Source organism: Chionomys nivalis, chromosome 14, assembly GCF_950005125.1.
Source record: "Chionomys nivalis chromosome 14, mChiNiv1.1, whole genome shotgun sequence".
Taxonomy (NCBI): domain Eukaryota; kingdom Metazoa; phylum Chordata; class Mammalia; order Rodentia; family Cricetidae; genus Chionomys; species Chionomys nivalis.
In genome coordinates this window covers 12,305,282-12,331,735 of record NC_080099.1, presented here as the reverse complement: position 1 = coordinate 12,331,735, position 26,454 = coordinate 12,305,282, and the positions used below count along the sequence as shown (strand labels likewise).

Here is a 26,454-nt window from a genome sequence, read left to right as displayed (position 1 = left end):
CACCCTCCCTCTTCTTAAAATCATCCACCCTCAGCTTTTTTGTGATTCAGATAAGCTTTTTTTCCCACCCATTACTGAAAGCAGTTGTCCACTTCCTGCTCACAGTGGCTAACTCTCAAATAGAGACTGTATCTTATACTAAAGTAATTATGTATCAAGTCCAAGACCTGGGCGATCATATTGTTTCCAATTTCAAGAAATGAGTTACCAGACAATTAAGAGTTGTATAGTTTTTATTATTTTACTATTAAACTTCTTAAAAATTCTTGAAATGATTTCCTCTTCAAGTAAAAACCAACCATATATTTGTCGTTATACATTATATACACTCAAGAAATAAATAGTGGTCTAAGCCTTTTTAAAAAAGCATCAGATATACAAACAAGGCTTCAAGCCAAATGGATAAATACACAACTCACAGAGGATTCAGTTCTCCAAGCTTCCATGACTAAACACAGAAGCTGGGAGTCGCCAGGAGGTGTGGCCAGTAACAAGCTCGACTTTGGCTAGAAACCAATGGCAGAAGCACACTGAGGGCTTGAGGGAGCTCTTTGCATTAAGGCCCAACTGGTTATGTCTTCGGAAATTTGGCTTTAAACGGGAATACAAATTTGGTACAGTACAGATACAAAGGAAGTCCATTTAAAACCTAAATACAGAGAGTGATTGCTCTCCCACCCCCAGCTGTCAACCCTCGCCCAGGCCATCTTCTGGTTGTATACCAATGAAACGGTTTGGATTTTATGGATAACTCTGGGGGAAAAAAATCCCCTGTTTATCACATCAGGAACATACCAATAGGCAATAGTTGTAGACATCTTTGTGGAGTGGCAGAGAGGATTTCCTGAATTTTGCCTCCAGGAAACCTCACCGAGGCCTTAGTTTGGCCCCACCACCACCTTGATATACCATCTAAGCAGATGACTGAATTTCCCTAAGCCTTGATTTTGCAAAACAAGAAAAATACCGGCTGCCCTGCATTCTGATTAGGTGACACACATGCAAGCTGTCTAGAAACTACAGAAGGGTGTCTCGGGTAGCACATTTATTAGTTCACGTTAAGACATAAACCAGGAGGCTTTTCCCAGGAGCTTAACACAGAGACAGCACTGATAGGAAAGCAAGCTATTTCATAGAAGAGAGAGCACTGTATCAAAGCTCAAGGCCAGCTCTGTCAAGGGTGGGCGGTTTCTGCACAGCAGGCATGTAGAAGACATGCAATACTGTCTAGTTCCCTAAACAGCAGAGACTTTGCTCCACCACTGTGGCCACCATGCATGATTTTCTGCTTGCTGCTCTGCTAGTGATCAAGCACGGCCCTTAGAGGAAATGGCACACAACAAGCCTTAGCTCCCCAGCATTTTCAGCCAGTAGCCTCGGCCCCAGCTGTCTTTAACCACAGGCATACCTGTGTGGGCCATAACCTGTAGACCCATAACCATGGGCCAGTGAACTCTGATTCCAGAGATCCTGATCCCATTGGCTCCAGATGCAAAGATTGAGTCGTGTGTCTACTGCCCTGTGGTAATTAGTTGAAGGGCTCAATAAAAATGCCAACAGTGGGTGAGTTTCAGAAGGCAAGCTAGGGAGCATGATGGAATACCCAAAATAGGACCGGGATCTGTCAGTCTCACATGGGAGAACACTAGAATTAGCATCAACCTGACCTGTTGTCCCCTCAGTGGGCAACAGGTCTGACACTGTGGTATGAGTCTTCAGGGAAAGACTTTTCACTAAGGTCCAGTAAGGCCAAGCATCTGTCAACCTTCCAATAAAGCCACTTCCAAGCCTGTGTTGCCTGTGGCTAGAAAAAGCCAGGCTCACCTAGCCACAGTGAGAGAGTGGCCCAGAGTGCACCAGGGCTCTGGCCATCCCAGTGATCACACACAGCTTCCTGAGGGGTCAAGGGAAGTTTGGAGTTAGGATCATCAGCTAGGACTTCAACAGGGCACGGGACTCTCTGGGAGAAGTCCTGGTTGACAGGGGAAGCAAGCTGAGGCCAGTGAGTAGTAAGGTTCTCCCGGGGCTCCAGCACCAAGGCTGAGGTCTTCCATCCCATGGGTCTTCAGCAGTAACTTTCCTCCTTGTGTATGGACAGCAGGCTGTGGGTGGGTGTGGGCTTCAGGGCTTCCTGGGCGCTAGGCCAGCTCCACAAAAGGACTGGAAGGAACCATGTGAATATAGTGTTAGCTCACTCACCAACAAATGGGCAAACCTGTACCAAGGTGTGAACCAAGACTGAGTGTTCTGCACTCAGGCCGGCCGTTTTACTGATTTGCCTTTAAGAGCAATGGAAAATTTCCCTGTGAGAGACACCCACAGGAGCCTATCTGGGCTGCTAGTCACAGTCAATGCACTCATGTGTTTTGTGCAACACACACACGTGTGAGGAGGACCATCACACTTCTTTGCCTTTATCTAGAAGCATACTGTATTCCCCTGTGGCGGGAAGCGAAAGAGTTGAGTCCAGAGACCTGAATCCTATTCTCAACTCTAGGAGCTCTCTGAACTTTAGTCTCCTTATTGGTGAACACGTTCATGTCAGAAGAGAGAAATCCAATGGCGCTGCCTGGGCCCAAGGATGCCCTGACTTCTGAGTGTCCCTTTATTTGCTTGGACTCCTATTGTTTCGTGTGCCTTAGAGAGGAAATAGAGGGCTCACTCGTTTCCCAAAAAGAAAGACTGTGAGCCAAGTTATGTAAGTCAGAACATTCTAGAACAGAAAAAGAAGTACCTCGTCCCTTCCAGGGTATACTTACTGTCTATCAGTGGAATTAATGTACGCAGAAGCACTTTGAAAGAGGTCAATTTAAATACAGACAAAAAAATTAAAATAATGATAGAGGGCGATCAAATGAGTCCACACTAGACTGCAGCCCTTAATGGGGGTGCAGTCTTCAGACCCCACAAATCTGTGTTTACCAAGCTTGGGATCCACTGATGTTCTTTAACAGAAGCCAGATCAGAGGTAGGTGCAATCAGGCCTGCCGGGTAGGCAGCCAGTTAATCACAGGGAATCCCTGCAGATGGCTTGCTTGATAATTAGGACCTAAACAGTGGCGGGGTGCATCATCTGAGCAGGTGCAACTTCCCTACTGAAATGAGCAGGCTTTAGCGTAAGATGACCCATAACACACTAGGGAATCTTGGGAAAGAGACTTCATTTTCCCAAGCCTCAGTTTTCTCAGTGTCCCCAGGGACCAGAACACCTTCCTCCTGAGAGTGTCGATAAAACTGAAGGGCTCTATAAGTCTCTGGATGCAGGTGGGCACATGCTGCATGCCCATCATTCCACGGCAGGATTATCATCCAGCCCTCTGCTGTGGACAAGGGGCAGGAGGAGAGAGAGGCTAGAGAGACAGTCACCCTCATCCTTAGAATGATTTTGGTTTAAATGGCATGAGATCGGCTCTACCGGGGATCCCACTGCCACACACCATGACGTAGACCTTCCTCCACCTGAATCCATGTGGTTCCACACCAAGCAGTGTGGTGACAGAGGACAGCCAGCCTCTCTGTCGTCTCACTTGGTTCTACACACAAGCAATCCTGTACCTCAAAAGTGGGGAGAGTTGGGCCCGCTAAGGTCCACCCCTACCAGCCTGGTTTCCAGAGAAATCTAACAAAATCTAATACTCTTCCCTTTCGCCCTACTGACTGCAGCTGGATGGCAGAAGAAAGGTAAGGAACGAGACTTCTCCCCAGCCCCGCTCACTACGGAGGAATCACTAACCTAAGATGAGGGGAAATGGTCACCAGTACTGGGGTTGTGTATACACGCACAGTGGGCACCTAGAGGATACGACAGCAAGGGACAGTCACATTCCCTGAGGTGTTTGTCTCTCGCCCTGCACCAGGTGGGTTTTATAAATGAGGGACTTTCTGTCTGCAGCCATTTGCAAGTTACCTGGTTTCGTTCTTCATTCTCCAGCCATCCCGACATTTGTGAAACCACAGCTCTTGACCAGGAGAGATGCTAGTCTGCTTAGGGTCTTGAGCACAAAATGTCATTCTAAAAGAAAAAGAAGCCACTGTTGTAACCAAAACTCTAGACAGTGCTTTCTGGATTCAACATAAATGGGAAAGGAAAGAGAAACTTTCAGCATGTTATATGCACTCCAGAGCCTGCAGGACTGCCCATCCCTGCTGCAGGACTGCCCATCACTGATGCAGGACTGCCCATCCCTGCTGCAGGACTGCCCATCACTGATGCAGGATGCCCATCCCTGCTGCAGGACTGCCCATCACTGATGCAGGACTGCCCATCACTGATGCAGGACTGCAGCATGTATCTTGCTCTGATTCAGTCTCATGCAGCTCGATCACACATTTCCTGCTTTTCCTCTCTATCTTCCTACAAGGCTGCCTGCTATTTGGGGTCATGACCTCTTGGAAGCTCCCATCCCTGTCAAAGTCCCCATGAACCTGACCACTCTGGACCTTAGTACAAAGGCATATCATTACATGAATGTTGCTTTGGTAACTGTCATTGCTCACAAGATAGACTTTAAAATTAAAGTTTTGTTTTACTTTGGAATAAGTTATGCTGCTTGAAACTGTTTAGGGGTTTTGAGATCAATGGTCAGCCTCTCCACCAGACTCAAGGTCCCTGTAAGACACTGCTATGAAATACCCAGTGATAGGCTCCAAAGCCACAGAGAAACCCTGTCTCGAAAAACCAAAAAAAAAAAAAGAGAGAGAGAGAGAGAGAAATACCCAATGACAAGAGTACTCGGAACTCAACTACGTGTCAAAGTCAAAGGTTTGGACTGGAGAGATGACTCAACAGCTGAGAACACAAAGTGCGCTTGCAGAAGACCAGAATTCTGTTCTCAGTACCCAGGTGGGTGCTGTAACTCCAGTCCCAGAGAACCAGATGTCCTCTTCTAGACTCTGTGGGTACCAGCACTCAAGTGCACAGACCTACACACGCACGCACATGCACACACGTAATTTAAATTTTTAGATTAAATCTTTAAAAACAAGGTTCAGTTCACGGACAGTCAGAAGCATAGAAAGGGTCAACAATCTGATAATCACCATTTCTTAACATTTTGTGGGAAGCAACAGCTTGTGGCTGAACCACATAGCCTTGGTGATGTGATTGCCACACTGATGACCCAACACTGTATGGGATATTTCACCCCGATGCTGAGGCAGGGAAAAAGCCATCTTCTGGACCTTTCGTGGGGGGAGTCAGAGCACCTTTGGGCCTACATATTTATAAACCTGCAAAAAGATAGCTTACCTCACTCATGATCAAAAAATACAAATTAATACAATGTCCAAAAAGCTGCTCCCACCTGAATGGCAACAGTGTCCCACCACAGGAGAGGAAGGAAAAGAGGGAAGTAATGATGCTGGGGCCATGATTGAAAACTAGTCCAACCACTTTGGAGAGTTAACTATCAACAGACTATATCTAAAGTTATTGGATATAGTCCACAGACATCTGAATGTTTAAAACAAACTCAGAAAACAGTGTGTCCAATCATGGGAAATCTGGATTCATCTAAAACAATTCGACATACTGCTAGTGGGTATCAACAAAGGTACTGATGGGCATAAAAGCATAAAGGGATCACGTTACCACAAGTTCATTAAGGCAAGATTTTCATTCTCTCTGGTTTGGAAGAAGGGAAGGTGAGGGCAGAGAGGAAGGCACAAAATTGACTCCAAATGTTTCTGCGAGTTTCGCAATCTTCTATATGAACACAATTTGGAAAATTGCTTATACTTGATAAGTTTCAAAGATGATTTAATGAGTGTTTTCTCTATCTGAAATTGTTTATAATAATGACTGTGCTTCTGTAGTCACACCTTCAGCCCAGTCTGCCCCTAAGAGCGCCAGGGAGGAGATCAGGTACAATTCTGGAGAGCACAGCCTAGGCCCTAACAGCTCCCTGCTCAAAAACTCCCCAAGATATAGGTTCCTAGAATACACTCTAGGGATGGATCCAAAGTGCCAATTCACTCCCTCTGCTGCCAGCCTGGCCAAGGACAATAGACGCAAACAAGACACAGGAAGAATTCTAGTGGAGACAATGTCAGAGAAAAGACAAAAAGGATGTAGGCCGCTTCCTCCAGCCTGAGACTGATGGCGGCCACTGCAGAGGTCGGGAAAGGAAACTCTCCTCTGCTGAAAAACATCTCCAGAGCCTCACTGGCTTTGCGCCCTTCTTGGCAGAGTTAGGGCTCAGAAAGAAGAGTTGACATACAAAGGTCTGGATCTCCCAGTTTGGGGTTCAAAGGACTCAGAGGCTGCCAGCTGGCACAGCACAGAGAGTTCTCTGCCAGTGGAAGCCACAACCCCAAGTGAACAGCAGGACTCAGAGCCTCTGGAGGAGACTTGACAATGCTCTGAGAAGCAGGCTCAGGAAGGCTAGGTCTTGTAGAAGACTTCACCGTGTGCCCAGATGCTCCAATTTGCCCCTCAACACAGCACACACAGAGAGCCCTGTCCAGGGGAAGGCCTCTTCCTCTGGGCCGGCACAGGACTTGGCAAACAGCGCAGGCACTGAGCTCCAGACAGCCCCTTCCCACCCCTCCTCCTGAGGGCTGTAGTCAGGACATAAGATGTACCACCATTTCCAGAAGCCCTTATCTGGGAGTAATAGCCCTTGCAATAATAGATGAAGTTCAGCTGGGGGCAGAGGGCTCTGGGTATTACTTGTACAAAGGAGGAAATGCGGAAGAGCTGTACCCTTGTCTCCCAAAGGCCAAGAAGGGCAGGAACACTTACTTGCGCTGGGTTTCCCCAGACTTGACACGAATCCTTCGGACATGCAGCTCCCTCGAGGGGTTTCTGGGTTGAGACAGGTAGTTGTAAATCTCATTCAACAGGTTGTACCAGGAATGAGATATCCCCTGCCAGGTAAGTTTGATTTTCAGGAGATCACCCAAGTCCTCCTCCGTGTAGACCAGGAAGGTGTTGGTGGCATTCAGCCAGATCTTCTCCACTCTGTAAGGTGAAAGAGAAGCTCATCTCCTTTCCCCTCCCTCCTTGGGAAACTGGCACAATCCGCCCACCTCATGCCCTCCACGTCCCCATTTCACAGGACCACGCAGGAAGCTGGGTTGCACTCTACGCTGACAGATAACTTTACCCAAAGTGCCTAACTTCTTATCAAAACCATTCCTGGGCAGCTCTCCCTTTGCGCCTCTAATTCCTAAGAGACAGTGCCAAGGAAGAGCAAAAAAGAAAAACACAAATTGGCCTTCCTGCTACAAGCATGCTGTTCCTCAGCCAAGAGGCAGCAGTTTCCCTTTCTCTCCCTTCCTCCTTCCCTCTCTTCCTGCCTCCTCTCCCATTTCACATGAACTGCCTTGCCGTATGTACCACACTAGCAATTGCAGATGCTCAAACCTTGTCTTCCAGCAAGACCTTGAGCCCATACAGTATGACTCTCACGGCCTCCTTCTTTTTCCCTCCCTCCCTCTCTTTTTTATCCCTTATATTTGTTTGTGGACAAGATCTCAGTGAACTTTTCAGACTGGCCCAGCCTCCCCAAGTGCTGGGATCCGCCTGCACTGCCACACCTGGCTTGATATTTCTTCACAATGACAACATCGCTTGGCAGGATGCTCTGTGTCTGGTGGGAACTGAACAAATCTCTCCAGACCTCCATGCACCCCTCCCACAGACGATCACTACAGAAGATCCAGGGATGACACGCATAGAGTTCCCGGGTCCCTAAGGCCTCAGGTATCAGGCGTGGCCTGAGATGAAACAGCAGTTCCTGTACGGCTGATCCAGCACTTTCTCACGCAGCTGATTCATCTTGGGAGCTTCCCTCCCTGAAACCCTCTGAGTCAAGGACTTGAAGGAGAATGCACGGTAGACGAGAGGAAAGAGGAGATACAGATCCCAGCTAGAACCACCCAGTTCCTCCCCTGGGCAAGCCGTCTTGACTCTCCTGGACTTCTTCCAACATCTTCCTTGCACTCTCAAGCTCAGACTAACTAGTTCTCCATCCTGAACTGAAGTTGCAAAGAATGTTCACACTTACACTTTCAAGGAAATGCTCTGGGAGTCCGCGTTAGTGCCATACAGGGTGACGTTAAAGCTGGGCTGGATGTCTCTACTGCTCTTGTAATTGAAGATGTGGATTTTCATCTGATAATGGTTAACTGCATGGGCAACAGAACAAAGGCCTTTGTGAGCCTTGCTTGTCATATCAAGAGTCACACAGCACATTGAAGTTTAGAAACAAAGCATCCTATTGGCCCTGGCTAGCCTTAGCCAGGCTCTGGTCTTATTCTACCTGATAGCATAAGGAATCAATGCAGAAGTGTCCTGAACTTGGAGGGTCACATATTTGGGGACTTGGGGCTATTTATTTTCTATTGTGTGACACGGGATTAAGGACTAAAGTATAGATCTCTCTAGGTCTCAGAGTTTTCATTTATAAAATACTCTTTTACAAAATATCATAAGTAGGTTACAGAAGTAAAAGCTATTGCTTCAGGCTTCTGAATACTTCGCTGCCCATCTGCTGAACACTGACATAGAACTTTGAGATATTGATACTGATAATTATGGGTTAGCATTTACATCACAAAAGGGGTCCTTACCCTGGATTTTTAAAGGAGCCACTTTACTAGGGCATGCACAATATGATTGGTTTCTAATAACTTGCTACATAGACCACAGCTCTGGACTGCTCCATGCCCTGTTCTGCTACAAAGTATAAAGGAAGAAAAGGACTACGGGGTACCTGGGAGCCTGAAGGTAAGTTACCTCTGAAAGGCATGCCAGCCCGGGTTTTTAAGTACATTTTGCTGTTCCTCTTCTTCCTCATTTTCTTGGCATTGTAGCCAATATTATTACAACGATTCTTCCGGCAGCTGAGACAGATCCCCTTTTGGAAGCGGTTGGAGTCCGTGCACTGGAAGGCGAAGCTCGGCTTGTCCTGATTCAGCAGAGAATCGACAAAGAGGTGTACGGATCGCTCATGCTCACATTTCGCCACTTCTGTGATCACTGAGGAAACAGAGGGACCGAGAACACACGGAATGAACCTCTTCTGGATGATTCCACCACTCAGTCCGTAGTCACTGGACGGAATAGGTCTATTGAGGCAGGTGGTGTGTGATAGAGTGGCTCAGTGATATTCCAAGTGCCTATTAACATACAGAGGAATTTAAGACCATTGCAGCCATCTAACTGTCTATCCTGTGAGGGGAGGCAATACTAATACACTCAGAGAAAGGAAGAGAAGAGAATTCATACACTAAGAGTTAAATAGAAGACCAGAAGTGGTGGCACACTCATTTATTCCCAGCATTCCCAGGCAAAGATAGAAGGGCCTCTGTGAGTTCAAAGCCAGCCTATTCTACAGACCAAGCTCCAGTTCAGCAAATACTACTTAGAGAGATCCTGCCTCAAAAAAAAAAAAAAAAAAAAAAAAAGAAAGAAAAAAGAAAAAGAAATGAAAAAAGAGTAAAATAGTGTTAAAGAGAAGCTGTATGGTAGAGTTGTGAAGTCTTAACATGTGTTTGAATAGTAATACCAGAAATGAAGGTTGGGCTTGGTGGCACATGTATTTAATCCCAGTACTCAGGAGGCAGTGGGAGGCGGAACTCTGTAAGTTCAAGCCCAGCCTGGTCTTCATATCAAATCCCAGGCCAGTGAGGAGTACATAGTGATAGCCTGTCTCATAATAAAAGAAAATGAATCAATAACTGTGACTTGGAAACGTAAGCCAGCAGATGAACGTTAACAGGCAATAGCATGACTCAGCGCTGTGGGAAGAGCTGTGAATGATGACGTAAACTGTGCCGGCTGCACTGACAGCTCTGGATGACGTAGAAGATGGATGGAGGGAGCCAAACACAAGGCAGATTAAGTACAAACTCACTTCCAAATGCAAGAGATGCCAAGACATGACTGGATCCACAGCCTGGCTGAGAGTCACCCCCATTGGGATAGATGTCAATGTGACCCACGGGCCTCAGAATCCCAATGCTCATGCCAAGGGAGATTGTGAAGGTGTGCAGGACATCCACAAAGTCTGCATCATCCGGAGACAGCCTCCCGTCGTTGTCCACTTTTTCAAACATGGGGCCTGCGGGATCCAGACCTGCAGCAAAGAAAGCCAAGATGGACTTGTCAGAAACATCAAGGCATTGAGTCGTGACTTAGAGTCCAGGTCTGTAGAATGAAGATGCTCTTTGAGCCAGCATCCAAATTCAGATGTAGAAGGCCAGGGGAAAAAAATAAATAAGGAACCCATATGTGGTTGATCCAATATGTCACCCCTGGAATTAAATCCTATAATTATAGAACCTACATTTTTTTCTGAAGCCCCGATGCCTCTGTCAGCCTAGTAACCACAAGATTTACCCCACCATCAGCTCTGGGGAACCACAGGAGTGAGAACTAGAGCAGTTCTAGAATAAACTTGGCTCCTGACCCAAGTCACTCATCCCAGCCATCTGGCCCTAGGCACCTTCCGCAGCAGAACTCTGTCTGCCCCAAACCAGAGGGTTTGTATTTGGACTCCCTCTTCCCCTCAGTTATGAGCCAGGCCAGGGCCCAGGCCCAGATGTGGATGAGAAAAGCATCTCCAAAGCTCAACATGCTGCAGACCCAAACACCGGACTTCACCACGCCTTCTGTGTTGCATCCACGGTGAGAAAGACCTTCCGTGTTGAACCCGAAAGCCGCTCTACACGGCCTACTGGTTCTCCTGCTTTGGACTGCTCAGGTCATGTGAAAGAGCTTGTTATAAACTTGAATTCTACAATGTGGCTCTAAAAAACACTGGAAGGGCACCCAAGTGAGCAATCATCTGCACACATCAGGAGAGCAGATGGGGAGGGAACTGGCCAAGTATACACAGCAGTGAGACTTAACGCTGTCTTTTCATTCTGAACTATACAAACATAAAAACAATGTTTCAAAGAAAGAAATAATAAACAGGCTCTCAAAGTATAAGTGCAAATGTCGGAGGCCCTGGCCCCCAGGGCTACCATACAACACAGAAATGTAGATTGGTTCTCTGGGTGATCCTATAAGTCGGTAGCTTGTGGACAAGACATTGAATTTTTTTCCTATTCTTCAGGATCATATTTGAAGTGTAACCTCAGGCCTCAATACATTTATATGAAAAATTAAGAGATTAAGAATTTATCTGTATTCATTTTCGAGCTGTGATTATACAAACTGGATTTATCCCATCCAGAAAAGCTCTTTGCTCTACCAACACACATATAGGATTTGGAAAGAGTTAAGAAATAAGATGTAGGGACTGGAGGGATGGCTCAGTGGTTAAGAGCACTAGCTGTTTTTCCAGAGGACCTGGATTCAATACCCAGTAGCCACATGGCAGTTCACAACTGTCTGTAATTCCAGTTCCAGAGGATCCAACACTCTGACATAGACATGCATGCAGCATACACCAATGCACAGAAAAATTAAAAAATAAATTAATTAAAAGAAAAAAAGATGTATGCAGGATAGGCCCTGTTTTGTCCAAAACAACGTTTGGCACTAAGAGTGTTTTTGTCCTCAAGAGACATTTGGTGATTTGGGGGAAAATTGTTATTTGTGGCACTTGTAGGTAAGAGAACTAACATCTGCAGGGGACAGGTCAGAGTTTCAGCTAAATTTCCTAAAAGATGCCACATGGCCTTGCCACACATACATACATACACACCCCAAATTCCCACCAGCCCACATAGTTTCCCTTCCCAGACTGAGAGACCCCAATCTAGATACGCCAAGGTCTGGAGCTGACGTGGCCAAGAACTATGCCATTTTGTTGGGTTGAGTTGGTTTTGTTTTGAATTTCTGAGACAAGGGCCTGAGAAGCTGACAGAGGGCTAATCAGTGCCACATACAACAGCCCTCATGTCTCAAAAGCAGGCCCTTCCCTCCAACCTCTCCGTGGAGCAGGGGTCTGGCCTCTGTCCACTTGCATGTCCCATACATGTAGAACACTCACTATGTAAACCACGCTGGTCTCGAACTCTTAAAGACCTGCCTGTTTCTGCTGGCATTAAAGCAATTGTCGCAATACCCAGCAAATCTGAATCTGTGTCTTAAAAGGAGGCAATGGGTAACAGAACCACGTTCCCCAGACCCAGCACCAAGAACGAGTGAGCTCACTGGGAGCCACGTGAGAGGATGAAGGTCACTGTTTCACATGTAAAGTGAATACACTGGGCTCATTACTCATGGAAACAGGTGAAGGTTAAAACCAGAAAGCTACAGAACTTGGGATGATTTTATGGGTGACCTCAGCAGAAAGGGATCCCAGAATACTTAGCGCTCAGCCCCAGCCCAGAACCAAAAGGAAGATGGCAGGATAGTATGCCCTTCCAGAATAGCCCACAATGGCCTACTGCATAAGCTGCAAGGGCTGTAGTACGACACAGAAACTTCTCCCTGCCTCTCACTCTGTGCACCGAAGAGGAAAAGAAGAGGGGGAACATTATGCTTTGCAACCAATACAAGAGAGGGACTCTTTGCTTGGTACAGACAAAGGTCCCCACCAGACAGGCAACTCCATGGAAACGAAGCTGTGCTGGAGGAATGCCGACAGCTGAGGGGGCCTCACAGGCCAGTGTGGGACTTCACCTACCCAGCTCCCTGCTCAGACTACGTGACACACATCCCTGGCCCACAAGCTCAGGAGAAAAGTGACATGATCTACTTTTTATTATGCATTTTATCTATACTTTTAGATAGTAGCCAAGGGCAGGCCTTGCAACCCAGTAACCTGGACTGACTCCCAGACCTGCTACTTATAGTGTGCAAGATATTGGGCTCATTGTTTAATCATCCGGACCTCCTTCCCCCAACTGTGAAAACCGCAAGGTTACTGCATGGCTTAGAGATAGCATGGAGGAAGTATCGTGTGCTTGAGGAGCGGACATTAAATAGCATCTATCCTATAGCCTGCACAGCATGTATGCCACATGCATGTTTCTTAAAGGAACCCACCCACTTGCTTATTGCTCATAACTTTCTGGACACAAGTTCAGTTATGAATACATGACCTCTCCCCTACTACACCACAGACTGCTCTCTGAAGCTGTTCACAGCAAGCCCCACACCCTCCAGCCAAGCAAGACTGGAACTCAAATCTCATCTAGGCCCCAAGCTAAGGACCCCTGTGGCCTCTGCACCGTGGCATCATTCCCTGAGAACCACACACAAGCTGTGGTCTCCATCCTCTGATGGAGGAAGGTCATTGGTTAAATAATAAAGAAACTGCCTAGGTCCGTTTATAGACCAACCCTTAGGTGGGTGGAGTAAACAGAACAGAATGCTGGGAGAAAGAAGCTGAGTCAGGAGTCGCCATGATTCTCCCACTCCAGACAGACGCAGGTTAAGATTCTCCCTGGTAAGCCAGCTCGTGGGACTACACAGAATATTAGAAATGGGTTAGATCAATATGTAAGAGCTAGCCAATAAGAGGCCGGAACTAATGGGCCAGGCAGTGTATAAAAGAATACAGTTTCCGTGTAATTATTTCGGGGCATAAGTTAGCCATGTGGGCGGCCGGGTGCCGGGGACGCAGCCCTGCCGCTCTTATTACAACAGAGTGGCACCCAACGTGCTAATGAACTCCACGTAAAACCTGAGAGGGCTTAAAAAGGAGAGAGAGAGAATTTAAGAAAGCTTTTTGCTGTTTGTGGGTTGCGTGCCACAAAGAAATTGTCCTGATTCAGCAGCAGGAAAAAACTGGCTGTTTTAAAATGCCGGCTTTCTGGGCTGTGCCGCCATCACGATCTCTGTCTGGCTCCTGCAGGAGACAGAGTCTTTGAATGGAGCATTTGGAGTAAACTGCTGTGACTTGCTTGATGGCAATGTGGACTGCTGTGTGCCTGGAACTGTGAGTGGCTCAGGGGCACCAAATGGTTCTGATGCAGGAGCAGCTCAGCTCCGCCATGTGGAACTCTGCTGGTCTCAGGCAGAAACTACCATAATTACCATAATAACAGCGCAGTTAAGGTTTAGACTGGCAGTAAACAGGCAGTACCGTATTACCTCTACATGGTGCAACTTAAGTTTTTAAGAAATGCTTAACATTTTAAGAAATGCTCCTGGATAGTAAAAAAAAAAAAAAAATTACGGATTCACAATAGGACAGATTCAGACCTATAAATGGATCACAGTGTTGAATGAATGTACGTAGGCTTGAGAGAGAGAAGAAAAAAATATAGAGAATAAAGTTAATGGTTAAAAAAAAAGGGTAAAGTCTTTAAAGAGACAGAGTACAGATAGTTATAGATTAAAAAAAAATAAAGAAAAATAAGCCACTTAAAAATGGAAAATCCACAGAGAGTCTGGATTCTTTGTATTATTGTGTTTTCTTTAAAATTTTTGACTGTAAAGGAGCTAACTGCAGAGAGACATTTCATTATATGGGCTGCCAAGCTAAACCAAAATGGATACAAGGGTATTATGATTTCACAATATGGGTTTAAGGATATGATGCTTTGGAGAGGGTCTTCTTTTGTTTTCACAGAGGATGCGACCCTGTGGATTTCTTCTATCCCAATATGGTATGATAGACCACGCCCTCCTGAAAGGTTGCTGTGAACACCTTCAGAAAATTACTTCATTCAACTGCCAACTGAGATGACCCTGACACACAGGTTACACCATAAAAGATCTGAATACAGCGCCCCCATTCAGCAGGAAGCAGTTTGGAAAAAAAAACTGCGCCCATGTTCCCAAATATTGTTTATAAATGTTCTTTTACATTTAAAGGGGGAAATGATATAGATATGAATAATTTGCATTGGTATAGATTTTAAGGTCAATTTTGTTATATGTATATGTATTTCTAATCTTGATTAAGGTATTGTGATTGTATAATTCATTTAAAAATGTAATGAATATAGGTTGTTAATGGATAATCATCAATAATTGTCAAGCTTTTAGTCATGTTAGTTAGATTTTCTAGATGTGCATAGATATATTTCAGCTAGATAGGCATTCTTCATATCTTTCAAAGACTGCAGAATATGGCATTTAATGTTTTAATAACTTAGGGATTTTTATGACAATGAGACACATCTGTTCCTGGCAGCACCAATCTACTTCAAGAGGAAGATGGGCACCGAAGAGGCTCCTTAAGGAGTTTGATAGCCATTTGGGCAAGAAACTGCTCTTGCCTGGACTGTTGCATAAACTGGACACAGAGAACCCACAGAAAGAGGACTGCTGAACTTGCCTAAAGGTGAGATGGCTTTTCGGGGTTCCTGATTCATGAAAGAGTCTGCGAAACATTCTGCAGGACACAGCAGAAAGTGACTGAACTGTCTTTGGAATTTCCTGCTTCATGAAAATGTCTGCTGGATACTATGGGCCTGTAGGCCGAAGATGGATGCCCCAACGGTACAAAAGAACTTTGGGTGACTGTCCAGGCAGCAAGATGTCTCTGTCATTTCTAGAGTTTAAAGTTTCTTATTTCTTGTTTACTTAGGTAATATTGTATCCTTCTGGTGTCTTTGATGGAGTTGAAGAATGGTTAGTTATAGTTATAGTTTTCCTTAGTTATGATAAAAGATAAAATAGATATAAATATTGTAACTGTAATTCTTGCTTGATAACTGTTTTGTTATATGTAATTTTACTATGTTAAAGTGAAAGCCTTTTTTGTTTAAACAGAAAAAGAGGAAATGATGGAGGAAGGTCATTGGTTAAATAATAAAGAAACTGCCTAGGCCCGTTTATAGACCAACCCTTAGGTGGGTGGAGTAAACAGAACAGAATGCTGGGAGAAAGAAGCTGAGTCAGGAGTCGCCATGATTCTCCCACTCCAGACAGACACAGGTTAAGATTCTCCCTGGTAAGCCAGCTCGTGGGACTACACAGAATATTAGAAATGGGTTAGATCAATATGTAAGAGCTAGCCAATAAGAGGCCGGAACTAATGGGCCAGGCAGTGTATAAAAGAATACAGTTTCCGTGTAATTATTTCGGGGCATAAGTTAGCCATGTGGGCGGCCGGGTGCCGGGGACGCAGCCCTGCCGCTCTTATTACAACAATCCTCTTATGGATAACACAGGTTCTCATGAGAAACCTACCAACGTGAAGAAGAACAGAGACAGCCTACCTCCTTCAGACATCTACGACAGTGTGTGGCAAGCAACTGGACAGACGCCAGGCCTCTGCTCCACAGAGAGGTCGGAGGGGAGGGCCTGCTCTCAGGACACGGGGCTACTGCATGTGACATTAATTAGCGTCCCTCCAGTTCCCCAGCTGGTCACAGACAAGAGGCCCTCTCCGCGGCAGCTACCACCTAAACAAGCAAAAAGAACTGGAAAGTTCTCTAGCCAGCCCTATCTCACTTCAGACTGGAAGCAAGAAAAGCAAAATCTTTGGTTTGTCCACGTTGCTAAGGACGTATTGAACCTTGACCCTGGGAGAGACCACATGAGTGCCGCAGTGTGCATCCAGCTGGCCCGGTTCTTGAACACTGGAGAATGGCCACACAATCACAGCCTCCTTTGACAGTTCAAGCCCCAGGACACTACAATTCAGGAAGAAGGGCTCTCAAGCTATGCTGGACGGAATCACTGGCTCTAGAAGAGTTTGTATGCATATGTCTGTTTGTGTACCTATTAGGGCTCTGTATATATACTATTAGACTTTGTGTGTATACCTATTAGACTCTGTGTGCACACCTATTAGAATCTGTGTGTGTACCTATTAATCTCTGTATGTGCAAACCTATTAAATTCTGTGTGTACACCTATTAATCTGTGTGTGCACACCTATTAGAGTCTGTGTGTGTACCTATTAACTCTGTGTGTGCAAACCTATTAAATTCTGTGTGTACACCTATTAATCTGTGTGTGTGCACACCTATTAGACTCTGTGTGTGTACCTATTAATCTGTGTGTGCACACCTATTAGACTCTGTGTGTGTACCTATTAATCTGTGTGTGCACACCTATTAGAGCCTGTGTGTATACCTATTAACTCTGTGTGTGCACACCTATTAGAGTCTATGTGTATACATATTAATCTCTGTGTGTGCACACCTATTAGATTCTGTGTGTGTGCCTATTAATTTCTGTGTGTGCACACCTATTAGAGTCTGTGTGTGTGCCTATTAATCTCTGTGTGTGCACACCTTTTAGACTCCATTCCACCTGAGTCCTATTTTAAAATAAAGGCATTACAGGGAAAGGCAGAGGTCCTACCTTTTCTTCTAGATGCTCTCTGACTATGGCTTAAAGGTATCCTCCCCAAAAAATTCATAGGCAGGAAGAGCAATCCCAAATCCAAATAAGAATGGTATTTGGAGGTGAGATGTTTAAGAGCCAGTTAGCATTAGGTAAAGTCATCTCGGTGGTGTTTTCAACATGATGCTGATGGTTTTATAAGAGAAAGAATGATCTCAGCTAGCAGGTTTGTTCTATCTGATCATGTGATACCCCTACCATGTTATCATTCAGCAAAAAGATGCCAGGAAGCAAAAAGGTCTCCTATGCATTATAACGTGTCCAGTCTGTGCAATTCAGTTATAGTAACAGAAAGCAATATAGAACATCATTCTTAGTATATTAGGGATCGGAAGGAGCTAGGGGTTAATGCTTATAAAAGAATGCTGAGAGGAGAAAACAAGTCAGGGCAAAAAAATTACCAACAATTTTAGTATAGAGGAAGCTCTGTTGTGGACCTAAAGATCCCCAAAATGGATAAAATATTTTTGACATTTTTCATAATCATTTAATACTTTAGTTCAAATTCAAGCTTTAAAAATTCACTCTGGGGCTGGAGAGATGGCTCAGTGGTTAAGAGCATTGCCTGCTCTTCCAAAGGTCCTGAGTTCAATTCCCAGCAACCACATGGTGGCTCACAACCATCTGTAATGAGGTCTGGTGCCCTCTTCTGGCCTGCAGGCATATACACAGACAGAATATTGTACTCATAATAAATAAATAAATATAAAAAAAATTATAAAAATTCACTCTGATGTGATTTCCAATACAGAAAAACTCCATTTTCTGTTGCGTCCCTGGATAGCAATATCAGAAACGTCTCTTTAATTACAAAATTCAACCACTCATTCTAAACAGTAACTGTCGAGATAAAGACGCAACCTTAATCATGGGAAGAAGCTACTGGTTGATGAAATATAAACCAGGGGCAGGATTCAAATTCTACCACTCATATCTCGTGTGTGAACCAAAAGTGAACACTCAGAAGCTTGGAAGCCCAGGCTCCCTTCTGGCCTCTGCTCTTCGGTTCTTCGCTATTTGCCCCTGAGCAAGCTGACTCACCTTTGCCTGGGTCCTCACCTCCTGAACTAGACCAGGGGTTTCCAAGCTGTGCTCCGATTGCTCGATGACCTTGAGATTTCCCCCACCTTGAATTTCTCCCAGGAAGGAGAAAATCTGAAAGGCATGGCTAACACGGCTCATACATACACATACATGAAAGGGCACGGCTAACACAGCTCATACATACACACGGAAGGGCATGGCTAACACAGCTCATATACACACATGGTGGAAGCAGATCTTACCTGTTATTCTGCCCAGTGTTCCTTTCACAAAGTTGCCAGCATATCCAGCCACATGCGCTCCAAGGCTATAGCCAATCAAGTGAACGTTCGCAAGAGAAAACTCTTCCTTCTCCTGGAAAAAGGCATCAAGGAGCGTGAGCTAAAGAGTGTAGTCCTGAGCCTCCAGGGCCACCAACAATTCAGCTTGTCCATCATAACAGAAGCGTCCCAGGGGTCACAGGCCTAAGAGTCCCTGCAGCATCACCAGTGTTGCTGGCATGCACTATGGATGGTCCACACCAGGGACAGGGATTCTAAAGGGCTTGGTGGCACTTGAAATGCCAAGGGGCAGGGTGAAAGCTAGGACCACAGGAGGCATACCTGACCTTTCCTCTGCAAGCTCCCCTACAAGGTTTCCTTTCTTTGGGGCAGTATGTAGAGGTCACGAATGAATCATTGTAGAGGTCAAAGGTAACATACCCTCAGCAGAGCAAAGTGCCAGCCATCACCGCAGTGACCGGCTCCCTGCCAGTACTCTTAAGTGTTGACCACTACTGTACCCCCAGAAGCTTCTGACTCTTCGCCTTAAGCTACCTGCACCCCCACAGTTGGAGAAGTGACCCCCTCCAGAGTACTCAGCTGGGGAGGACAAGGGCCCTGCTGAGGTGAGGCTTTGACCTGTGGTTCAGAAGACACTCTTTCCAGCACCCCAGAGCAAACAAGGATTGCTCACAAATCTTGCCCAGGATTCTGCCAGGAGCCATAAGATTCCCGGGCGAAGGGAAAGTCAGGCTGGAAATGCTTAACATCTAGGGTCACTTTGTCCATAGACCCCTTGTCCCTCCTGCCTGCTAAGTCTACTGGTCTCGGGAAAATGGTTAAATTATAAAAAGTAAACGAAGACCTCAAGATGTGCTTTGCACACACTGTTTTAACGAATGCAGTCGGTGATCTATCTGAAGCAGCCTCCTTGCCGTTCCTTGGCACGGCCACCCTCCAAAGGCAAGAGCAGCCGTCTGTGGCTCCTTCAGATGGAAAACCAGACCTGGCTCCTGGCCATTCTCAACAACCCTAAGGGTACCAGCTTCTAAGGTCAGGAACTAGTCTCCCACAAGACACTTTTCTACGGCAAATAAGAGAACAGAAAAATTCAGAGATCTATCAGTCATTACAAGGCTCTCAAGCAGGCTTTGAAGTGGTTCATGCAGTGCTTTAATTCAGCAAAAACGGTAATGGTGGAGATTCTGATCACCTCAGAGTTCACGGTAACTACACGTGCTCCGCATTTCCTAACACAATGCAGGCTCAAGGTGAGGGGAAACCCTAATAAAGATGGCTCCCTTGTATCCCTGCTTACCTGCAACCAGTCAAGCATCCCGGCCACTCTCTGTCCCACCACCCTGGTGTTATTGACTGCATCTGAGTAGATCTGGTGAGCCAAGGGCAGCCAGTCAACCACCACAACATTGGCATCTCTCTCTCTCGTCTGCAGGGCCGACACAAGTTTATACAGCCATTTTTCCAACATGCCACTCATCTGCAATGAAAACAGAAAGATTATTTTCCTTCTAATTCTCCTTCTGGACTTCAGCGATCCCATGATCCTCTCCCCATCTGACCGGTCCTTCGCAGTGGCTGATGAAGGAAGGAAGCCTCTCTCCCATGTGTAAGCCAGCCAGAGGCAGAAAGGCCTCATGCTTTCTTTCCCCCTGTGCTCTGCAGGTATCTGGTTTCCCTTCAGATGTCTCACAGCTGGTGTGCCGGGCTATACTGTGCCCTTCTGTCTGCTACATGGGTATTGGTGGTGATAATGGCAAGTCTGAATCCCTGTCACAGTCAGGCAAGTGGCCTGGTTCATCCTTCAAGGAGTTAGCGAAGGTTGCCATGGAGAACTAGCTCCTCCCTTAGAAACACACTGTCACTTAGGCAAACACCAAGCTAACAAACGATGCCTTCCCACAACCCATCTCTACCATCCTCTTGACCCCAGCGTAAGAAAAATCCACCCCTGGAATCCCAAATTAGAACTCAGAACACATTTTTCCCACAGAAACAACATTACACATGGTGAGTAGAGGCAGTTGTAAACCTATCCACACGTACCTTATCAAATAAATAGATTGTCTGTGCTTAGCCTGGGAACCCAAACACTATTTACAACTTGCTTCTATGGAAAACTACCATTCCAAGTTCCAAACACATTACAAAAGAACTTTCTGGAATGCTCCCCATTTGTAAGCTACAGGCGGTTAGTATTTGCATTTTGACAGGAGGGAGGACCTTAGAGAAATTCAAATGTGATATTCCACTTGTGTCCTGAGGGATGAAGGCAGAGAGAAAGGCCCTCGGTCATCACTGTTGGAAGGTAGACTCCTAACCTTCCTGACTCCCAGGCCCAACCCCAACTGTTGACGGTAGATCTAATGTAACGGATATGAATTTCTCATCACTAAGAGGGAGAACGTCCCCTCCCAATTAGTCCAGGCAGAAATCTCCTGCATTAACAGTGCCATTTTCTTACAGACTGTCTTTCTATGAATGAACAAATCCCTTGCTGGCCAAGAGTTTCTGAAGCTGAGTGTTAAAGCCCTTTTTTGTTGAAGTTTGTCATGGGCCTTTCAATGGAAATTGCTCAGCTAGGGCACAGAAAGAGCCCCAGTGCCTTTAACCGGGGCCACATCTCTATGCAAACAGGAGGGCAGCATGCCAACAGAAGCCAGCCAGCCAAGCCAGCTGGCCCCTCCGAGCCCCTGAGCCCGTTAAGTTGCCTCAGTTCAGTTCTGCTCCAAGAGCAGGATGGGCCCCCTCCAGGCAGTGGTTGGCCAATGTAATTAAGTATAATTAGAGATCCTTCAGAGCTAAGGGAGCTGGGCACTGGCCTCAGGAGAACCACTTTCGGAAAGCCCATTGCATGCCAGCTCTAAATGCCACCCTGCTGAGCCCAGATTGCCCCCTCTGAGAAGCGCCCATTACATTCTTCACAGCTGTCTGAAATACAAGCAGCCCACAAGGAAGGGGGGGAGAGGGTTTGGAATCTGGAAGCACCACTATTCTTTTTAATTGACCAAAACAAAAGGAATCAAATCTTATAAAAAGCTGCAGAACCCCCTCCTGGGCTCACCGTCCATCCATGAATGATGAAAAATGTTTTGGCTGTCATGTTGAAGCCACAGTCTTCCAAGAGTTGGCTGTCGCCAAGGACGAGATTGCACCCTTCATGCTCTGGGTCCTTAGAAGTGCGGATGTTAAAAGCCACAGAGGGTTTGGCGGAAGCCTGTACTCCGGTGGGCTTACGATATTCATCTGGGGAGGAAGAACAGCATAAATCCTTCTGGTGGCTGGGGTAGTGACTTCTAGTTCAGTCTTGAGCGAATTACTTGTCGTTTGGGTTTTAGTTTTCACAACTACTGGCTGTTTCCTCTTTGCCTTCTTCGGCAGTGTTTCTCAACCTAAGAGTCAGATAGTTACACGAAGATTTACAACAGTAGCAAAATTGCAGGTATGAAGGAGCCATGAAGTAATTGAAGCTACTGTAAACCTGTTATCATAACTGTCCTTCGTGAGTATTAATTAGTCACTTGAACTGAATTCTGTTGCTCGGAAATAAGTAGCTGCCTTTCTTCCTTTCCTTTATTCTTCCCCACCAAACTGATTTTCCTTCCTTTCTTCCCTCCCTCAAATTCCTACCTTTGGAGTGTGGGTTCTCTTTGCCTGAAATGCTTAAGACTAATTGAGTCAAGAATTTAGAAATTTCTGTATTTAAAAACAAAATCTTTATGGCCAGGCACAAAGGTGTATACTTGTATTACCAGTATTCTTGAGGCAGAATCAGGTGGAGGCAGGATGATTGTAAAGTCTAGGCTAGCATGGGCCAAAGAGAGAGTTCCAAGTCTGAGTTCATGCTCTCTCTCTCTCTCTCTCTCTCTCTCTCTCTCTCTCTCTCTTTCTCTCCTAAGCCTGATAGCTCACACCTATAGCCCATAACCTCAGAACTTGGGAGGCTGAAGCAAATGGACTTCTACGAGTTTGAGACCAGCATGGGTGACATAAGGAATTCCAGGCCAACCTGGATTTTATAGCAGGACTGGGGGACAGGAAGACAGTGACAGAGAGGGGGACAGTGACATCAGAGGGAGAAGGCAAGCATTGTGGAACATACCACATATTTATTACATGACAGCACCAGCAGAGTCTGGGGTAGCGCCCCCTCCCCCCTGCGGTGAATCAAATGCACTAATATCTCTGCAGAGAAACATAGGACAGCTCATGCTCTACAGGAAAAAAAACAGAAAGATTACAAATAGCTTTCTATCGGGTTTGCCTCCAGCTGAGGTGAGAGCCTGTAAGGTCAGGTTCCTGCCATACAACTTCCCAACAAACTCTGCAATTTTGAGAGATCTGGGATTTTGCAATTGCAGGCAAAAGGGTCAATTGCAATTGACCCACTGTCCAAGCAGCTCCCCTGGTGCTCCCATTTTGATCCAACGCTTACTTCAAACTTCTTACACATTCTTGGGGTTCTCTGCAGGGGCAACAAGCACCGGTTTGCTACGCGAATAGCTGAAGCCATGGGAAAATCCCCCCACAACAGTCAAGCGGCCCCTTCCAGCTCTCTGCAACTTACAGTGTTGCCTTTCCTTGCTCCCAGGACAACACAAATGGCCACTATGGCCATGTGACACCGGGTTGGCACCATCATTTGAGATAATTACCAGCTGACCCTCATCATCACTCACTCAACCATCCGAGTAATCCCTGCTTGGTGACGGATTAGGAAAACAGAATGTACTCTCCCTCCCGTTACCCAGAAGTCACAGGGAGATACCAAATGAACATCCAGGAGCTTCATTCACCCAAGAGTTAAGCACGGAAGGAAAAACCAGTTCTGGTGGCACACGGCTGTTAATTCCCAGCTACTGGGAAGGCTGAGGGCAGGAAGACTGAAGATGGGAAGCCTGTCTGAGCTACGGAATGAACTGAAGGCAAATCTCAGTAGTTAGCTAATCCTGGTTTCTAATTTTTTTTTTTTTTTTTTTTTTTTTTTTTTTTTTGGTTTTTCGAGACAGGGTTTCTCTGTGGTTTTGGAGCCTGTCCTGGAACTAGCTCTTGTAGACCAGGCTGGTCTCGAACTCACAGAGATCCGCCTGCCTCTGCCTCCCAAGTGCTGGGATTAAAGGCGTGCGCCACCACTGCCCGGCTGGTTTCTAATTTTTAAATACTAAGAAGAAACAATAGTTGTAAAAGGCTAGGGATGTCGCTCTGTGGTAGAAAGCTTTGAGTACTCGCTTGAGGCCATAGATTTAATCTCCAGTACTGAAAGGATACACAAGGAAGCTAGGAAGCAGTTCGTCACTTGAGTGCTTGCCTAGCATGCAAAGAACGCCGAGTTTGATCCCCAGCACCCCGTAAACCAGGTGTGGTGGCCCATGCCTTTAATCCCAGCACTCGGGAGACAGAGGCAGGTGGACAACTGTGAGTTTGAGGCCAGCCTAGTCTATAGAGCAAGTGCCAGGACGGGCTCCAAAGCTACACAGAGAAACCCTGTCTCGAAAAACAAAACAAAACAACAAATCCTTTTATTAGTTCCCACTGCTGAGATCAGGTCCCACAAGGATAGTCTGCCGCCTAGTCTGTTCTTCTCTGGCTTCCCCACTACCAAGAGTTCCTTCCTGGTACTGGAACGCAGCCATAGTTTTCAAATGAATGGCGCCACCCCCAAAATACTCAGAACCACAGAACACAGAAACTTGAATAACTACATCATTCTTCATGAAAGGAATTAGAGATGCCACCTACCCCAAGCCAAGCTTCTAGCTAACACTCAAGTTGGAAACAGGCTAGGAGAAGGTAGGTTTTTCCTGTTCCTTCCAACTTAAGCTCCCACTGCCCATAAAGTAACATGGACTCGTAGCTCCTGGCGTGCTATCTGAAGAGTAAGTGTAGTGGTAAGTCTTGGTTTAGATGCTCTGGGACCCTCCACTGCTCTAGATGACCCCACCCTCACTCCACCAGGCCAGGTCGCCTCCGGTAAGAGAGTCATACAGAACCAAAGAGAAAAAAAAAAAAAAGACGCTGGAGGAAGGGGTAGATGGGGGAATGGGCAGAGGAGAACAAATTATTTGGGGAGGAAGTTACAGACCAGATGTCCCCTACAAGCACTTATCAATCTGAAACCTGCCATGTAGCCACCTTAACTTCCAAAATGCCTAAGCGTTGATGAAGGGAGGCAGGATGGGGGAGAGGCACCGGAAGTTAGAGCTCTAAGAATTTTCTGGCCTCTCCAACCTCCAAAGATAAGACAAGGTTTAAATCATGGTATAATTTAAGTGAGGCTGGAAGGCAGCTCAGCTCGCCGGACAGCGCTGATTAATGGAAGTGGGAGGAGGCGCGAGAAACGACTCCAGCCCACGCACCCTCCCGGTTCGCCCCCGCAGTCTCCAGGATAGCTTGCTAGCGGATGCTCTCATCCTAAGCACCAAGACAAGCGGCCTCCGACACCAGGGAGAACACAGCGCAGTGGGAAAGGATTTTGTTCGGACACAAAATGACCGAAGAAGGGTTCGCATGACTGTGTGGGCCCAGCGCAGGAAAGAAGTGGGAAGAAAAGTAATAAAAATAAATGCACATTACCTCGCAGCGACCCCTGGGGACGTAAGGTTGTGAGACTTCCCGCCGGGAAGCAACAATAGACGCTCCAGAAGTAGAGCAGGAGAGCCGGGTTTCGCATCCTTCCCTGCCACGCCCCCTCCTCTCAAACAGGTTTTTTGTTGTTGCTGATGCTTTTTTGGTTTTTCTTTTTAAACCATTAAAAACCTCCCGAACCTAGAAGTGGGCAGCCATATCTCGGTCAGAAAGTGATGGGCTGGACAGCTGCAGGTTGGTAGCGCTGGCCGCGGCAGCGGGGGAAAGAAGCCGGTGGAAGGACTCCCTGCCCTGCCCGACCGGTGCTTTATCGGAGCCTCTGCGAAGTCGGGGCTCACCGCTGTCACACCGCAAGCTCCAGGAGAGGTACTTTTTAAAAGTATTCGAGTCATCTGACCCATCGCCAGATGGTTATTTGCATAATTTATTCCCGTCTCGAACCGCTGATTGGTCATACCTCTGACGCCAAACCGAGAACTCCCCAAAGTTTGAATGAAAGTGCCACACACCCACCACGTGGACGCCCTCAGGGATGGACTAGCTACTTTGCTGGCCCACTCCGCCGGCTGCCGCTTCGCCTACTATTCCTGGACCCCTAGGTCCTCATTCACTTGCTGGATCCTACAAAGGAACATTTCCCCGAAACGCTGCTCCCATTGGAGAAGAAATCTCTGGAGACCGGAGATCACCCTTTTCAAGATGGGGAGCCAGCTAGCTCTGGGATGGTCTCTCCGCGCCCGAGGCCGTGGGTCGGGATGGGGAAAAGCCACATAGTCGTTTGTTCCAGCTTTCTCTGCCCTGCAGCCTTGGCCCAGGGGCAAGCAGCGTGATGTGCAAAAAGCAGGGCAGATCCAGGAGTTGTGCGCTTAGCCTACTTTTTAAGGTTACACAAACCCCATTTCAAAGACCTCATTTCATTATTAGCTGCGACACTCTGGACAAGTCACCCAACTCCTCCAAGATCATTTCCTAACCCGAAAGTAGGGGGGGTGGCAGTTCCTGAGGCTTGAGAATTATGGGGAAATTAACTCGCTCGCGAAGGAAAGCGCTTCATTTGGGTAGGCGTTCTGTTGTCACTGGGGAGTAGGAAAGGGATGCTACTAGCCACCCTAACCAAAGAGAAGGTGAGCCCAGAGAGGGTCTAGGAGATGTGGCCCAACCTGTGCCACGCGCCCGACATCCTCCTCCCTTTTCTCCATCCTTTTCTCTCTCTCTTTAATCTGGAGCTCCTGGCTGTGAGCTGCAAGTGGATGAAGCCGTGATCCGGAGTCCGAAGTTCCAGAGGACTCGCGTGTCTGAGTCCGGAGCTGAGGCAGAGCCGCTGCACCTCCCAGG

General features: G+C 46.6%; 1 protein-coding gene across 2 annotated transcripts; it reads right to left on the bottom strand.

The window, feature by feature from the left end:
- Positions 1-284: 284 nt before the first annotated feature.
- On the bottom strand, positions 285-25,447 carry Lipg (lipase G, endothelial type). Of its 2 annotated transcripts, none has more exons than XM_057788767.1 (10): positions 25,108-25,447; positions 21,599-21,780; positions 19,835-20,014; positions 18,499-18,610; positions 9,861-10,082; positions 8,741-8,983; positions 8,010-8,130; positions 6,743-6,961; positions 3,908-4,012; positions 285-2,160 (listed from the first exon to the last, which is right to left on the bottom strand). In XM_057788767.1, the coding sequence occupies exons 1-10, from the start codon at positions 25,202-25,204 to the stop codon at positions 2,139-2,141; spliced, it is 1,503 nt and encodes a 500-aa protein (XP_057644750.1). In that variant the 5' UTR covers positions 25,205-25,447; the 3' UTR covers positions 285-2,138. The 2 variants fall into 2 exon arrangements, with proteins under 2 accessions (XP_057644750.1, XP_057644751.1); XM_057788768.1 differs by having other exon boundaries at positions 6,743-6,805.
- Positions 25,448-26,454: the final 1,007 nt, after the last annotated feature.